The sequence below is a fragment of the Hordeum vulgare genome, chromosome 1H (genome assembly GCF_904849725.1).
Source record: "Hordeum vulgare subsp. vulgare chromosome 1H, MorexV3_pseudomolecules_assembly, whole genome shotgun sequence".
Taxonomy (NCBI): Eukaryota; Viridiplantae; Streptophyta; class Magnoliopsida; order Poales; family Poaceae; genus Hordeum; species Hordeum vulgare.
The window spans coordinates 45,209,903-45,227,553 of record NC_058518.1 but is presented as its reverse complement, the minus strand read 5'-3'; the positions used below and the strand labels follow the sequence as shown (position 1 = coordinate 45,227,553).

Sequence of the window (17,651 nt, the reverse complement as noted above, 5' to 3'; positions counted from 1 at the left end):
TTTTCAGGCTGAAGATTTTTGACATAAGCATGACATCCCCAAACTTTAAGAAACGACAACTTTGGTCTTTTGACATACCACAGCTGATATGGTGTCGTCTCAACGGATTTCGATGGTGCCCTATTTAAAGTGAATGCAGCTGTTTCTAATGCATAACCCCAAAACGATAACGGCAAATCGGTAAGAGACATCATAGATCGCACCATCTATAATAAAGTACGATTGCGACGTTCGGACACACCATTACGCTGTGGTGTTCGAGGCGGTGTCAACTGTGAAACAATTCCACATTGTCTTAGGTGAGCACCAAACTCGAAACTCAGATATTCACCCCCGCAATCAGACAGTAGGAACTTGATCTTCTTGTTACGATGATTTTCAACTTCACTCTAAAATTGCTTGAACTTTTCAAATGTTTCAGACTTGTGCTTCATCAAGTAGACATAACCATATCTAATCAAACCGTCAGTGAAGGTGAGAAAATAACAATATCCGCCGCGTGCCTCCACACTCATCGGACCACACACATCGGTATGTATGATTTCTAACAAGTCACTTGCACGTTCCATTGTTCCGGAGAACGGAGTTTTAGTCATCTTGCCCATGAGGCATGGTTCGCACGTGTCAAGTGAATCAAAGTCAACTGACTCCAAAAGTCCATCGGTATGGAGTTTCTTCATGCGCTTTACACCAATATGACCTAAGCGGCATTGCCATAAAAACATGGCGCTATCATTGTTAACTCTAACTCTTTTGGTCTCAATGTTATGTATATGTGTATTATCACTATCAAGATTCAATATGAACAATCCTCTCACATTGGGTGCATGACCATAAAAGATATTACTCATAGAAATAGAACAACCATTATTCTCTGACTTAAACAAGTAACCGTCTCGCAATAAACAAGATCCAGATATAATGTTCATGTTTAACGCAGACACTAAATAACATTTATTTAAGTTCATAACTAATCCTGATGGTAACTGAAGTGAAACTGTGCCGACGGCGATTGCATCAACCTTGGAACCATTTCCCACGTGCATCGTCACTTCATCCTTCGCCAGCCTTCGCTTATTCCGCAGGTCCTGTTTCGAGTTGCAAATATGAGCAACATAACCGGTATCGAATACCCATGCACTACTACGAGAGCTGGTTAAGTACACATCAATAACATGTATATCGAATATACCTGATTTTTCTTTGGCTGCCTTCTTATCAGCCAGATACTTGGGGCAGTTGCACTTCCAGTGACCCATACCCTTGCAATCCGTTTCAGGCTTAGGTCCAGCTTTGGGTTTCTTCATCGGATTGGCAACAGGCTTGCCGCTCTTCTTTAAATTACCCTTCTTTTCTTTCCCGTTTCTCTTGAAACTAGTGGTATTATTCACCATCGACACTTGATGCTCTTTACGGAGTTCTGACTCTGCGACTTTCAGCATCGCGAATAACTTGTTGGGTGACTTGTTCATCCCTTGCATGTTATAGTTCAACACAAAGCCCTTATAGCTTGGTGGCAGTGATTGTAGAATTATGTCAGTGATGGCCTCTTGCGGGAGTTCAATCACCAGCTCAGCTAGACGGTTTGAGTACCCAGACATTTTAAGGACATGTTCACTGACACACGAATTCTCCTCCATCTTGCAAGCATAGAATTTATCCGAGGTCTCATACCTCTCGATCCGAGCATTCTTCTGAAAGATAAACTTCAACTCCTGGAACATCTCATATTCTTCATGATGCTCAAAGCGACGTTGAAGTCCCGGCTCTAAGCCATACAAGACTGCACATTGAACTACTGAGTAGTCCTCCTTGCGTGCTAACCAAGCGTTCTTAGCATCTTGGTCAACCGCGGCGGATGGTTCATCTCCTAGCGCAGCATTAAGGACATAATCCTTCTTCCCAGCTTGCAGGAGCAACTTAAGATTACGAGCCCAGTCTACAAAGTTGCTTCCATCATATTTCAACTTAGCTTTCTCTAGGAACGTATTAAAATATAGGGTGACTGTCGCGTGAGCCATTGATCTACAACACAAATATTTTCAAAGTGGACTTAGACTATGTTCAAGATAATTAGAGTTTAACTTAATCAAATTACTTGCTAAACTCCCACTCAAAAAGTACATCTCTCTAGTCATTTGAGTGGTTCATGATCCAATTCCACTAGCTCAAGTCCGATCATCACGTGAGTTGAGGATAGTTTGAGTGGTAAACATCCCTATGCTAATCATACCAACTATATGATTCATGATCGACCTTTCGGTCTCATGTGTTCCGAGGCCATGTCTGCACATGCTAGGCTCGCCAAGCTTAACCCGAGTGTTCCACGTGTGCAACTGTTTTGCACCCATTGTATGTGAACGTTGAGTCTATCACACCCGATCATCATGTGGTGTCTCGAAACGACGAACTGTAGCAACGGTGCAGTCGGGGAGAACACAATTTCGTCTTGAAATTTTAGTGAGAGATCACCTCATAATGCTACCGTCGTTCTAAGCAAAATAAGGTGCATAAAAGAATTAACATCACATGCAATTCATAAGTGACATGATATGGCCATCATCATGTGCTTCTCGATCTCCATCACTAAAGCACCGACACGATCTTCTTGTCACCGACGCCACACCATGATCTCCATCAACGTGTCGCCATCGGGGTTGTCGTGCTACTCATGCTATTACTACTAAAGCTACGTCCTAGCAATAGAGTAAACGCATCTGCAAGCAGAAACATTAGTTTAAAGACAACGCTATGGCTCCTGCCGGTTGCCGTACCATCGACGTGCAAGTCGATATTAACTATTACAACATGATCATCTCATACATCCAATATATCACATCACATCGTCGGCCATATCACATCACAAGCATACCCTGCAAAAACAAGTTAGACGTCCTCTAATTGTTGTTGCATGTTTTACGTGGTGACCATGGGTATCTAGTAGGATCGCATCTTACTTACGCAAACATCACAACGGAGATGTATGAATTGCTATTTAACCTCTCTCCAAGGACCTCCTCGATCAAATTCGATTCAACTAAAGTTGGAGAAACAGACACTCGCCAGTCCTCTTTGAGCAATGGGGTTGCTCGTAGTGATGAAACCAGTCTCTCGTAAGCGTACGAGTAATGTCGGTCCGAGCTGCTTCGATCCAACAATATAGCAGAATCAAGAAAACACTAAGGAAGGCAGCAAATCGCACATCACCGCCCACAAAAACTTTTGTGTTCTACTCGAGATGACATCTACGCATGAACCTAGCTCATGATGCCACTATTGGGGAACCTCGCATGGGAAACAAAAATTTTCCTACGCGCACGAAGACCTATCATGGTGATGTCCATCTACGAGAGGGGATTTGAATCTACGTACCCTTGTAGATCGCACAGCAGAAAGCGTTAAGAAATGCGGTTGATGTAGTGGAACGTCCTCACGTCCCTCGATCCGCCCCGCGAACCGTCCCACGAACCGTCCCGCGATCCGTCCCACGATCCGCTCTGATCTAGTGCCGAACGGACGACACCTCCGCGTTCAGCACACGTACAACTCGACTTGATCCAGCAAGAGAGATAGAGAGGTAGATGAGTTCTCCGGCAGCGTGACGGCGCTCCGGAGGTTGGTGGTGATCTTATCTCAGCAGGGTTCCGTCCGAGCTCCGCAGAAACACGATCTAGAGGAAAACCCGTGGAGGTATGTGGTCGGGCTGCCGTGGCAAAGTTGTCTCAAATCAGCCCTAATACCTCAGTATATATAGGAGGGAGGGGGAGGACCTTGCCTTGAGGCTCAAGGGAGCCCCCAAGGGGTCGGCCGAAGGGGGGGGGGAGGAGGAATCCTCCTCCAATCCTAGTCCAGCTAGGATTGGAAGGTGGAGTCCTTCCCTTCCTTCCCACTTCTCCTTTTTTTCCTTTTCTCTTTGATTTTCTTTATCTCCAGCGCAAGGGCCCTCTTGGGCTTGCCCACCAGCCCACTAAGGGATGGTGCGGCACCCCTAAGGCCTATGGGCTTCCACCGGATGGGATGACCCCCCGGTGAACATCCGGAACCCATTCGTCACTCCCGGTACATTTCCGGTAATGCCGAAAACTTTCTGGTAATCAAATGAGGTCATCCTATACATCAATCTTCGTTTCCGGACCATTTCGAAAACCCTCGTGACGTCCATGATATCATGCGGGACTCCGAACAACATTCGGTAACCAACCATATAACTCAAATACGCATAAAACAACGCCGAACCTTAAGTTTGCAAACCCTGCGGGTTCGAGAACTATGTAGACATGACCCGAGGGACTCCTCCGTCAATATCCAATAGCGGGACCTGGATGCCCATATTGGATCCTACATATTCTACGAATATCTTATCGATTGAACCTCAGTGCCAAGGATTCATATAATCCCGTATGTCATTCCCTTTGTCCTTCGGTATGTTACTTGCCCGAGATTTGATCGTCAGTATCGCATACCTATTTCAATCTCGTTTACCGGCAAGTCTCTTTACTCGTTCCATAATACAAGATATCGTGACTTACACTAAGTCACATTGCTTGTAAGGCTTGTGTGTGATGTTGTATTACCGAGTGGGCCCCGAGATACCTCTCCGTCACACGGAGTGACAAATCCCAGTCTTGATCCATACTAACTCAAGGGCACCTTCGGAGATACCTGTAGAGCATCTTTATAGTCACCCAGTTACGTTGTGACGTTTGATACACACAAGGCATTCCTCCGGCGCCAGTGAGTTATATGATCTCATGGTCATAGCAATAAATACTTGACACGCAGAAAATAGTAGCAACAAAATGACACGATCAACATGCTACGTTCATCAGTTTGGGTCTAGTCCATCACATGATTCACCTAATGATGTGATCCAGTTATCAAGCAACAACACCTTGTACATAGTCAGAAGACCTTGACTATCCTTGATCAACAGGCTAGTCAACTAGAGGCTTGCTAGGGACAATGTTTTGTCTATGTATCCACACATGTATCTAAGACTTCATTCAATACAATTATAGCATGGATAATAAATGATTATCTTGATACAGGAATTATAATAATAACTTATTTATCATTGCCTCTAGGGCATAATTCCAACATTGGCTGCATCCCGATCAGCCTGAGAAGCATTACAGCCAGAACAGGCGGCACCGGCGGGGTAGGAGCCACGGGAGCAACAGGGCATGGCGGATAAGGGAGCTCACCAGAGAGAATGCCCCACAACAGAAGACCACGCATGTGGATACGCATGAAGCCCACAAACTCGGCATAGGTGGTGCCATCAAAGACCACCGAGCATCGATGAACAACAACATAGCTTGAAGAGGACATGCTGATCCGCCTCTCCTTCTGTGTTTTTTGGGAAGTCAACCTGATCCCGATCTGGATCAGGGGCCGAGCACGGCTGCAGTGGGCGACCCACAGGGCAGGCCGGAGGCAGCAGCAGGCGACCCACGGAGCAGGAAGCCGCGGGGCAGGCCGGACCAGCCCGACGGTAGCTGCAGGAAGCAGCAGCGGTGGCAGCCCGACGACGGCCGAGGAAGCAGCAGCCGCGGCGGCGGGGACGAAGGAGAGATGCGGCAGGGACCAGCAGTAGCGCGAGTAGGACGGGACGACGACCAGCCGACAGCAGTGGATCCTGGCGGGGCCGGCCGAGAAGCAGCCGGCGGTGATAGAGTCCAGGCTGGTCCGGGCAAGGAAACTCCTCCAGCGGCGGTTTCTGGCAGGGGCAGGACGTGGGGCGCGGCAGAGCCTAGCGAAGGGAGAGCGGGAGACGAACCCAGGGGGAGCCAGGCGAGGGAAGGGTGGCCGGAGCAGCTAGCTCGCAGCTAGGAGCGGCGACGCTGGTGGAGAAGGAGAGCACGGAGCTGCGGCGTGCGGGGTGGGAGAGAACCTAAGAATCTGATACCATGTTAGGAATGGGCAACTAACATTCACAGAAGGTCAAGGGCCAGTACATATACATGTGGAGAAGATAAGAAACCCCTTATACAATGGGGATACACATCTACCATATACAACTTGTATAGAGACACTAGTTAGTCATAACTATCTGGATTCTAATTTTGTAACATTGTCAAACAAATGGTGGAGAAGGAACATACGTGTAAACAAAGCCACTTGAATCAACTGCAACTGCAACATCCAAGTATAGCAAAGGTTTTAATATCAGTGCTGATCCCGAAGACTCAAATTAACAAGAAAAAGAAAGAAAGGAAAATAACCTGTGTGATTCGTTCCACATGCAACTTTGACAACGGTCTTCCCAGATAATGCAACTATTGCCCTGGGGTTGGGCTGGGGATCATATGCTAGCCTTACCGATGATACATTGGCAATATACTGTAACATCATAAATTAAATCACAATTACTGATGATAGCATATTTAGTAGGTGTGACTGTTAACAGAGTAGCAGTCAACCTCATTATCGCTTCCATGACCAAGTTGACCGTACTGGGGAAGACCTGTTGTGCTGAATAGCACAGAAGAACAAAGTACATATTAAAAACATTGACGAACAAGAACAAAACCACTAAATACAGCCAAAGCAGATACTAATCAAACAATGTTATTATGAGAAGATGATCAATCAAAGCCTGTTACTTATTCTGAAAGAGGAAAGAGGTAACTAATATTTAAGTTTCATAGTTTCAGCAAGGCCATACAGTATGGAAGAGCCCTCAACTGATGACAGCCAGACATTAAAGTTAGCACCACAAATAGCATTAGTTGCTTTAGTAACAAGGGAGGGGACTGGCTGACACCTTAGTTCCTGCAACGTAAGGACCTAACAGAAAAATGAGCTTCCCATATGGTGAAATTCCCATGACGTTGTCAGAACTATCCCATCGTCCTAAACAATATAAGTTCTGTATGGTCATGGCATAAATATTACTATTGGTTTCGTTATCACCCAAACAGGTAACACCATAACAGAACACAACTGTAGATTATAGTACTAATGTCTCATCAAGCAACACTCTGGAAATGTCAAAAAGTGAAGTATGCTCCTAACAGAAAATGATATTTCCACTGAGCAGTGTATTTGTTGCACTTCTAGTTGTGTCATCTATCAATCATAAAAATAAAGGAAAAGGTGAGGGAGTCAACCACTCCTTAGTGAACCCATCCCCAACTGGCCATGTTTGTTGTCACCAAATGCAAAGGACTCCCCTTCGTCAGTTACGACCACCGTATGATTTCTTCCAACACCTGCTGCGATTATGTTGTATCTGCAGAAATTGACAAGTGGTGATTAGCATTTAGAAACATGTCAAGAAAACAAATAACGCCGTTGGACTATTCAATTCAAGTATGTTGGGATGGTACATATACATGGGTTCAGCAATACCACACACAACTTCTTTAAAAAATAAAATGAAGGGCAATGCAGACGAATCTCTTACTTTGATAGTTTAGAAACAACAGTTGGTAGGTTACGCAAGAGAGTGTCCCCGTGCCCCAACTGCCCCTTCTGCTAGAAATAACAATGTTAAGCAAGAAGCCACACAAAAATTAGGCATCGACTCATGCTTATACCTCATTTCGACCCCATGAGAAGCAACGGCCGTCAGAATTCAAAGCAACATAATGGCAAGCCGCTGGGAAAATGCAGGAATCCGTTAGCAAATTCGACATGACCATAACTCGATTTACTACTTGACAGCATTTCCGCGCACAAACTGGGCGAGTTCCCATGCCTCCTCATATTAGATGAAGAAATACAGTGCATTGGAAAAAAAGATGAAGAAATACAGGGGGGGATGCCGAAGCGCACCGTGCCGTAGTACAACAGCTCCCTGCCCCCGCCTCCGCCGCCTTCCCCTCGCCTTCCGCGCTGGATGGTATCCTCGCCGCGATTCCGACCGGAAACCCTAGCTTCGGTGGGGCGGAAACGGAGGACTGTGCAAGCGAATGGGGAAGAGGGTTTGAAGTTGAGTGCGATTCTGTAGACTGGAACTTTTCGCGATTCGCGGGGTGTTCTGCCCTGCCGCAACGACTCCCTAACCCCTTCCTTCGTTACTAAGGATGTGTTTGGTAGCTGTTCCCATTTCAACATAGTTATTCCCTTTTGAAACATGCGGAGTCCAAATATGTTGTGTGCATACATGTGTAGTTGTTTGGTAGTGATGTATGTGTTGAAACATGATGTATTCAGACTGTGTTTGGTAGCCTGTATCCGAGATATGATGCATCAATATTCTTTTGGCACAAATACAAATTCGATCAATAAACATCATAATTTCAACATAATCTGAACAATAAATTGGCGACAGATGCGGCTACGGAGTAGATCGGCGGCCGCGGCTATGGCGGTGGAGTAGATCAGCGGTGGCGAGGTTGAAGACGGGCGGCATCGAGCAACCGAGGCGGGGCAGAGACCGTGGAGGGGTAGACCGGGGGCGGCGGCGGCGGGTTGACCGGCGGAGTCGGGGTAGACCGGGGGCAGCAGCGGTTGCGACCGCAGAGTAGATCAGCGGCGGCGGCTGCGGCGATAGAGTAGATCGACGACGGCGAGGTTGAAGAGGGACGACGTCGAGCAACAGGGGCGGGGCAGAGACGGGGCAGAGACGATGGAGGGATAGACCAGGGCGACGGCGGGGTAGAGACAGTGGAGGTGTAGAACGGGGGCGACGACTGCGGGCTGTGCGAGAGAGAGGGTTGGGGGTCGCAAGGGAGGGTGGGGTTTGGGAGGGGAGGTCGTTCGAGGTAGAGATGGGTGATAGAGGCGAAGTTGTCCCTTTCTTTCGATGAGATCGTGGGAATCGTTTTGGTGGAGTAGACTTTGACGATCCGACTACGAACGTGTGAGGATGTCGCGCCTTAGAAATCCTAAACCAACTCCGAGAGGTTATTGACCACGCCGGAGCACGATCAACCTGACCACGAAGGTCTGTTTCCTGCACGCAAACGGAGAACAAGCAAGAAACCGAGATGCAATCAAGATATTGCGAATAAAAGAGGAAAACTTTATTGATGAAGGTGGGGTTCTGTGACGCCTTTGTCTGGTCGTAGAACACAAACGAAGAACGCGAAGTTGCAGCTATGACGAACTAAACCCAAGTCTAAACGGTGCCCTAAGGGCTGTATATATGAGGGAACGGAGAGGGAATTTCGTGACCCTTGGAGGAGGGTTCCGTAAACAGCCCTAAACTCGGTTTCCCCACATATACGGACTCTAAAAATAGCCTATATTATGGTATTTCGAAATTACATGGGCCTGGCCCAAAAATAAGGTGGTGCAACACCTATAATAGCCTATGGATGAAATTTATAAAGTGGTGTCTTGAATATTTCGTCCAAACCCTTCACGCTCTTCTTATGGTGGCTTTAGAGTGCGAAAATCACCAGTGGAAGCTCCATTGTTCTCTCCCGCGCGTGCACCTTCTTCTCCATGCTTGATCCCGCTCCAACGGATATCCTTCTTGTCCATGCTAGGTCCTTCATTCATGAGCACAACAAAAGTATCTAACTTAGGCAACATCATATGTTCATGAACATTAGAAGTATTCCCAAGAAACGAAAGTACCTGGTAATTCAATTGGCGTGCACGAGCTCTAGTAACTGGTCCAGTATGTATAGCAGTTGGGGTTGTGGGTGTAACAATGGTGTTGATGTCCTCATCATCCTCCCCTTCTTGAACTGAAGTAGTCCTCGACGGAAGCTCATCTTCCTCACCCAAATATGGCTTCAAATCTGCAGTGTTAAAAGTGGGACTAACCCCAAAATCTGCAGGCAGCTCAAGTCTATATGCATTATCATTTATTTTCTCTAACACTTTGAAAGGACCATCAGCACGCGGCATTAGTTTTGACTTGCGCAAATCAGGAAACCTATCCTTACGCAAATGCAACCAAACAAGATCTCCAGGTGCAAAGACAACATGTTTTCTACCCTTATCTCCAGCAGTTTATATTTAGCATTCATGCGCTTAATGTTTTCCTTAGTTAACTCATGCATCTTTAATATCAAATCAACACGTTCTTTAGCATCAAAATTAACCTTCTCCGAAGATGGAAGAGGTAAAAAATCAATAGGTGCACGAGGTAGGAAACCATACACAACTTCAAAAGGACACATCTTTGTAGTAGAATGCAGCGAACGATTATAAGCAAATTCAATATGAGGCAAGCATTCTTCCCACAGTTTTAGATTGTTCTTCAAAACAGCCCTAAGCATTGTAGACAAAGATCTATTGACTACTTCAGTTTGTCCATCAGTCTGGGGGTGACATGTAGTACTAAAAAACAATTTTGTCCCCAACTTAGCCCATAGACATCGCCAAAAGTGGCTAAGAAATTTAGCATCACAATCTAAAACAATCGTATTTGGCACACCATGCAAGCGAATAATTTCACGAAAGAACAAATCAGCCACATTAGCGACATCATCACTTTTATGACATGGTATAAAGTGTGCCATTTTAGATAATCTGTCCACGACAACAAATATGCTATCCCTCCCCTTCTTTGTTCGAGGTAAACCTAACAAAAAGTCCGTAGATATATCCTTCCAAGGAACACTAGGTACAGGCAAAGGCATAAATAAACCATGAGGATTAAGTCATGACTTAGCTTTTTGACATGTCGTGCAGCAAGCAACAAAACGCTCAACATCCCGTCGCATCCTTGGCCAAAAGAAATGTGTAGCAAGTACATCCTCCGTCTTCTTTATGCCAAAGTGTCCCATCAATCCTCCTCCATGCGCCTCCTCTAACAACAAAAGACTAACAGAGCTAGCTGGAATGCAAAGCTTGTTAGCACGAAACACAATTCCATTATTAATGATGAACTTATTCCATGTTCTCCCTTCTTTACAATTTTCCAACACATCTTTGAAATCAGCATCATGCACATATTGATCCTTGATGGTCTCCAAACCAAATATTTTAAAGTCAAGTTGTGAAAGCATAGTATAACGACGAGACAAAGCATCATCAATAACATTTTCTTTACCCTTCTTGTGTTTAATGTCGTACGGGAAAGTCTCAATGAATTCAAACCATTTAGCATGTCTACGGTTTAGTTTTGCTTGACTTTTAATATGTTTCAAAGATTCATGATCAGAATGTATGACAAATTCTTTGGGCCATAAATAATGTTGCCATGTTTCCAAAGTCCGAACAAGAGCATATAATTCCTTATCATAAGTAGAATAATTCAGACTAGGCCCACTTAATTTTTCAGAAAAGTATGCAACAGGTTTACCATCTTGTAATAACACACCTCCTAATCCAATTCCACTAGCATCACATTCAAGCTCGAAAGTCTTATTAAAATCAGGAAGTTGGAGTAAAGGAGCATGTGTTAACTTATCTTTCAAAACCGTGAACGCCTCTTCCTGTGCGGTACCCCAAGAATAAGGAACATCCTTCTCTGTAAGCTCATTGAGAGGTGCAGCAATGGTGCTGAAATCTCTCACAAAACGCCTATAAAACCCGGCGAGTCCAAGGAAACTCCTCACTTGTGTGACCGTTCTGGGCTGTGGCCAACTCTCAATAGCTTCAATCTTGGCTTTATCAACTTCAATTCCCTGTGGAGTAACAACATAACCAAGAAAAGATACTCGGTCTGTGCAAAAGGTGCACTCCCCAAGGTTACCAAATAGACGTGCATCACGTAGAACAGTAAAAACAGCACACAAATGATCCAAGTGTTCCTCCAAAGATCTACTATAAATCAGTATATCATCAAAGTAGACTACCACAAATCATCCAATGAAAGCACGTAAAACCTCATTCATTAATTTCATGAAAGTGCTAGGTGCATTAGTCAATCCAAAAGGCATAACTAACCACTCATACAAGCCAAACTTAGTTTTAAATGCCGTTTTCCATTCATCTCCCAATTTCATGCGAATTTGATGGTATCCACTACGCAAATCAACTTTGGAGAAAATTGTAGAGCCACTTAATTCATCAAGCATATCATCTAGCCTAGGAATAGGATGATGATAACGAATAGTAATATTATTAATGCCTCTACAATCAACACACATACCCGATGTACCATCCTTTTTCGGCACTAGAATAATAGGAACAACACAAGGACTAAGAGATTCACGTATGTAACCTTTGTCGAGAAGCTCTTGTACTTGACGCATAATCTCCTTCGTCTCCTCTGGATTTGTACGGTATGGTGCACGGTTGGGTAGCAATGCACCGGGAATTAAGTCAATCTCATTCTCAATCCCTCTAATAGGTGGTAGTCCCGGTGGCACGTCTTGTGGAAAGACGTCAGCGAACTCCTGCAAAATGTTAATGACACCAGGAGGCAAAAACGGTGGCATGTCCTCATATGAAAATAATACCTCTTTGCATACGAAAGCATAGCAAACATATGTAGTAATATCCAAATCAGTAATATCAGATTTAGTGGCAAGTAAACAACCACTCTATAGTTTTATTTCAGAGGCAACACTAGATGATGATTTAGTAGGCTTATTGTGTTGCTCAAATTCCTTTGCTACAATCTGATTTTCACTCTTATGTAGGTCTTGTTTTGCTTTACTAGCTCTAGCAATATCATCTTTCATAATATGTTCAGGAGACATAGGAAGCAAAGTTATATTTTGATCCTTGTGAACAAAAGTATACTGATTTGTTCTACCATGGTGTACAGAATTTTTATCAAATTGCCATGGTCTACCAAGTAAAACGGAGCATGCTTGCATGGGTACCACATCACAATCAACAAAATCAGAATATGTAGCAATGCTAGAATGCACACGAACAATACGTGTTACCTTAACCTTGCCACTTTTGTTGGACCACTGGATATAATAAGGATGAGGATGTGGTCTGGTGGTGAGAGACAGCTTCTCCACCATCTCCATGCTAGCTAAGTTATTGCAACTCCCTCCATCAATGATTATGCAAACATAACGTTCCTTTACCACTCCCTTAGTATGGAACAAGTTGTGCCTCTGATTTTGCTCAGCCTGTGTTACCTGCACACTTAAAACACGTTGAGAAACTAAGCTTTCATACCTGTCAGCGTAGTCAGCGGCCATGTATTGTGTCTCTTGTTCAGTATCATCTACACCCCGTTCTTCACTTGCAATAAGAGCTAGAGTCTCCTCGTCATAATCACTAGCGGAGTCATATCCACCATCCTTAGTAATAATCATCATGCGCTTGGATGGGCACTCTCTCTTATAATGACCTCCACCCTTGCAACGACGAAAAATAACCTCATGTGTTTGCCCTGTGGATGCCATGGAAGAAGAAGAGCTCTGTGGAGGCCCGGAAGGTGTGCTATTGGCGAAGGTTGTGGCAGGGGTCTGTTTCCTGGTATCTCTGGTGGAATTGGCAGCTGAAGAAGAAGGTGCTGATGTAGAAGGACGTGTGGAATTAGATGTGGTTGTGGCGTCCATGAGAAAGTGCGACCTGCAGAAAAATTAGTTCTCGCCAATGCTTGTCGATCCTGCACTTCACGTTCAGCTTTGCAAGCAAGATGGAATAAACAAGTGATAGTGTTATAATCCTTATATTCTAGAATAGTCTAAATATCTCTATTTAATCCACCCATAAAACATGCAAGCATAGCTTCATTGTCCTGAACAATACGACATCTAATCACGCCAGTTTGTAATTCCTGATAATATTCTTCTACAGACTTTTTTCCTTGTCTTAAACGCTGCAAGTTTTGAAGTAATTCACGTTGATAATATGGTGGAACGCAACGAGTACGCATAACAGTTTTCAAAGCAAGCCAAGTAGTTGGAATATTAGCATGATGTATTCCGCAATATTCAGACCACCAAACACAAGCAAAACTAGTGAAAGAACAAACAACAGCAACAACACATCTATCTTCAGGAAATTGCAAGCATGTAAAACGTTGCTCTGTTTCTAACTCCCAAGTAAGATATATATCAGGAACATATCGACCATCAAAAGTAGGAATATTCAATTTAAGTATAGGGAGATGGTCATGATCCCGTACCTGAGGGTGTGGTGCATCCCTACCATTGCGATTGTATCCATGTGGACGACCAGCGGCTTGTCGTGGTGGTTGTTGTTCCTCGTGCCGAACTGGAGCAACCTCTCCCTCATCATCGTAATCACCATCATAATCATCATCATACTCCTCATTCTGCTCAGCCATAGAAACCTTGGTAGTAGCAGCAGGAGGAGCAGCAGTAGGACCAATAGCAGTAGTAGGAGCAACAACACAAAAAGTCTGCACTTGGCCGACAGGCACGTGTCGCGCTCGTAGCCGTTGTTATGGTTGAAGAGGGACAACAGCTGCAGCTGGTGGTGGTAAACGGGAAAGCACCTGATTGAACTTGGCGTTCAACTTGGTGTCGAATTTCTTCTCCATACCTTCAAGCTTCTCCATGGCCTCTCCAAAGGTGGTCACGAAATCCTGTACCTGGTCAGACATCATTTGCTGAAATTTATCATGGAGCTCCCGGTTGGTCAGGTTCTCCGAGTCGATCTCCTCATCGTGTGATCCTAGCATGGTTAGCAGCAATAGGAACACAGAAGAATAGGAACCTACAGACTACTAGGAAGTGGTGGTGGTGGTGGTGGCGGTGGTGGTGTGTCACAAATCCGTCAAGCAAATCCCAATTTATTACCAATTCTTACCCAGCAGCAGGTGGCGATCGGCAAGCGGTGTAGTCAAAGCTGTCAAAGCTTGGATAGAGCGATTGCCAGGTGGTGTCAAACACACGATGTACATGTATGTGGAGCTGGTAAGGCCTATAATATGGTAGCAAGAATGGTTAACAATAATCAGTTCAAAGATGCAAAGTTGAAAAGACGCTCAACGACAGTACCATGCTGGTCCTAGGCTAGACCGTACTAGAGACGCTAGCCTAGAACACCAACGAGCCACTCTGTTTGTTTGCGCTCCTTTTTTTGCGCTTTTCTTTTAGAAAATCACTATAGTAGCGAGTGTCTCAAAACTCTTCCCAAGCACGAAAAACAGGATAGGCACGATTTTTTGTTGACAACTTTTTTTCTGGAGTAATTCGGGGCTGCGACGACCAAAAATTGCGTCAAAAATCACTATGATGGCGAGTGTCTCAAAACTCTCTAAAAATCCTAACAAAACGATAGGGAATTTTATTTTCACCCCTTGAAATTTTGGCCTAAAAAGTGCTCTGAAAGCGTGCCAGACTTTTTTTTTCTTCGAAACCTACTCAGGTAAGGAAATGCGAAACCGAAATCAAACAGATCTCGAAATTCACCTAAGACGAAAAGGAGGCAGACTAGGATTGTGGTGGGTATATGGTGGTGGTATATGGCAGCAAGGCTAATGGTGGTATATGGCAGCAACGATGATGGTAGCGTGGAGGTGATATATGGCAGCGATGAAAGACGATGCGGCGATGGCGTGACAACCTATGAACAGAACTCGAAACTCTAAAAGGACTAGACACTAAGACCAGCAACTCGACATGACGATGTAACCACAAATTCAACTAAGCAAACTACTGAAAAGACTATGCAAAGGCTCAAATTGGTTTGCATATGATGATCTAACCCTATTTTTTTGGCTTTTTTGTGGACGATGGGTATGAATAACAGATGCGATCTAACTACGAAAAACTAGTAAAATCTCACCGAGCAACCCAGAATCTGATACCACTTGATAGAGGCGAAGTTGTCCCTGTCTTTCAATGAGATCGTGGGAATCGTTTTGGTGGAGTAGACTTTGATGATACGACTACGAAAGTGTGAGGACGTCGCCCTTAGCAATCGCTAAACCAACTCCAAGAGGTTATTGGCCATGCCGGAGCACGATCAACCTGACCACGAATGTCTGTTTCCTGCACGCAAACGAAGAACAAGCAATAAACTGAGATGCAATCAGGATATTGCGAATATAAGAGGAAAGCTTTATTGATGAAGGTGGGGTTCTGTGACGCCTTTGTCTGGTCGTAGAACACAAACGAAGAACGCGAAGTTGCAACTATGGCGAACTTGTAATCTAAACAAAACCCAAGTCTAAACGTTGCCCTAAGGGCTGTATATATGAGGGAACACAGAGGCAATTTCGTGACCCTTGGAGGAGGGGTCCGAAAACAGCCGTAAACTTGGTTTCCCCACACATACGGACTCTAAAAATAGCCTATATTATGGTATTTCGAAATTACATGGGCCTGGCCCAAAAATAAGGTGGTGCAACACCTATAATAGCCTATGGACGAAATTTATAAAGTGGCGTATTGAATATTTCGTCCAAACCCTTCACGCTCTTCTTATGGTGGCTTTAGAGTGCGAAAATCACCAGTGGAAGCTCCATTGTTCTCTCCCGCGCATGCATCTTCTTATCCATGCTTGATCCCACTCCAACGGATATCCTTCTTGTTCATGCTAGGTTCTTCATTCATGAGCACAACAAAAGTATCTAACTTAGGCAGCATCATATGTTCATGAACATTAGAAGTATTCCCAAGAAACGAAAGTACCTGGTAATTCAATTGGCGTGCACGAGCTCTAGTAACTGGTATTGTATGTATAGCAGCTGGGGTTGTGGGTGTAACAATGGTGTTGATGTCCTCATCAGTGGGTCCAAGCGAGCTTAGCCGAGCCCATCTCGCCCCGTTGGGGGTGCTGGGTTGAGCATAGTTGAGGGGCATTTTTTGTATGAGATGGACATAGCTCAGGTGAGCCCATGCACCCTACCAAACAAGCAAAAGTGGGTCGGATTGGTAACTTTTGCCCTCATGCACCTTCACGCACCCTACCAAACACACCCTAAGAGCATCTATAGCACAACTCGAAAAAATAAAGCATCTCTAGCAGATATCATATAAAGCCGCGACCCGCAAAATAACGATCAAAATATGGGTCTATGCGGAAAATACCGTTTGATCAAACCCCGCAAAGGCATCCGACCCGTAATTTTTTTTAAGAATGCGAGAAAATCCCCTCCCCGACCCGCGAAAACACAGGTTTTCGCCTCACCTCTACGGTGCTCCCTATCCCAAGAAAGCGGTTGGCGGGAGGGACATTTCAGCCCGCACCCTTTCCCCACCCTCTTGTGTCGCCGCCCCGCCATTGGTTCCGCCAGTCCGCCGTCGGTGATTCCTGTCAAATCTATGGGCTGAATCGCACCGCGGGGCCGCCCCTGCCCTCTTCCGCTGAGCCGCTGCACCAGATTCCCTGGATCCGCCAATCCACCACGGCCGGAGAGGCACCACCTGAGATGGAATTGAGTCCATGCGAGAAGTTTTTTCTCGACGATTCATCCGATTCGTACGGCTCGGATGTTGAGACGATGCTTCTCACCTTTCGCCAACAAATTTTGATGATGTCCCTTGCCGTGAAGGAGCACGAAGACAAGAACCGAAAGAGGCGGCGAGAAGCGACCTTTGGCCGTATTTGCATTCCTCGAAATCGCCATCTTGGGAACGAGATGTTGATGCAAGACTACTTCATGGACAATCCGATATATCGGCCACACCTTTTCCGGAGAAGGTACCGTATGCGCCGATTCCTCTTTGTGAAAATTGTTCAAGCTTGTGAGGCCAATTGTCAATATTTTACTCAAAGATGAAATGTCGCGGGCTTGAAGGGATTTAGTGCATATCAGAAAATCTCGGCATCTATGCGGGTAATTGCATACGGCATTCCGGGTGACTATGCCGATGAGTACCTTCGCATTGGTGAAGATAGTACAATTGAGTCGGTGC

General features: G+C 45.1%; 1 protein-coding gene across 1 annotated transcript in view; it reads right to left on the bottom strand.

Annotated features, from left to right (window-relative positions):
• The window catches only part of LOC123396367 (protein RCC2-like), a 29,511-nt gene extending 12,149 nt beyond the window's left edge, over window positions 1–17,362 (bottom strand). Inside the window, exons 1-10 of the mRNA XM_045091325.1 lie at window positions 17,248–17,362; window positions 17,074–17,159; window positions 7,780–7,876; window positions 7,542–7,603; window positions 7,409–7,476; window positions 7,110–7,234; window positions 6,668–6,785; window positions 6,423–6,474; window positions 6,225–6,342; window positions 6,105–6,135 (exon numbers count right to left, since the gene is read on the bottom strand). Of these exons, the coding sequence (XP_044947260.1) occupies window positions 6,105–6,135; window positions 6,225–6,342; window positions 6,423–6,474; window positions 6,668–6,785; window positions 7,110–7,234; window positions 7,409–7,476; window positions 7,542–7,603; window positions 7,780–7,876; window positions 17,074–17,159; window positions 17,248–17,362 (872 nt within the window). The remainder of the gene's footprint in view (window positions 1–6,104; window positions 6,136–6,224; window positions 6,343–6,422; window positions 6,475–6,667; window positions 6,786–7,109; window positions 7,235–7,408; window positions 7,477–7,541; window positions 7,604–7,779; window positions 7,877–17,073; window positions 17,160–17,247) is intronic.
• Window positions 17,363–17,651: the final 289 nt, after the last annotated feature.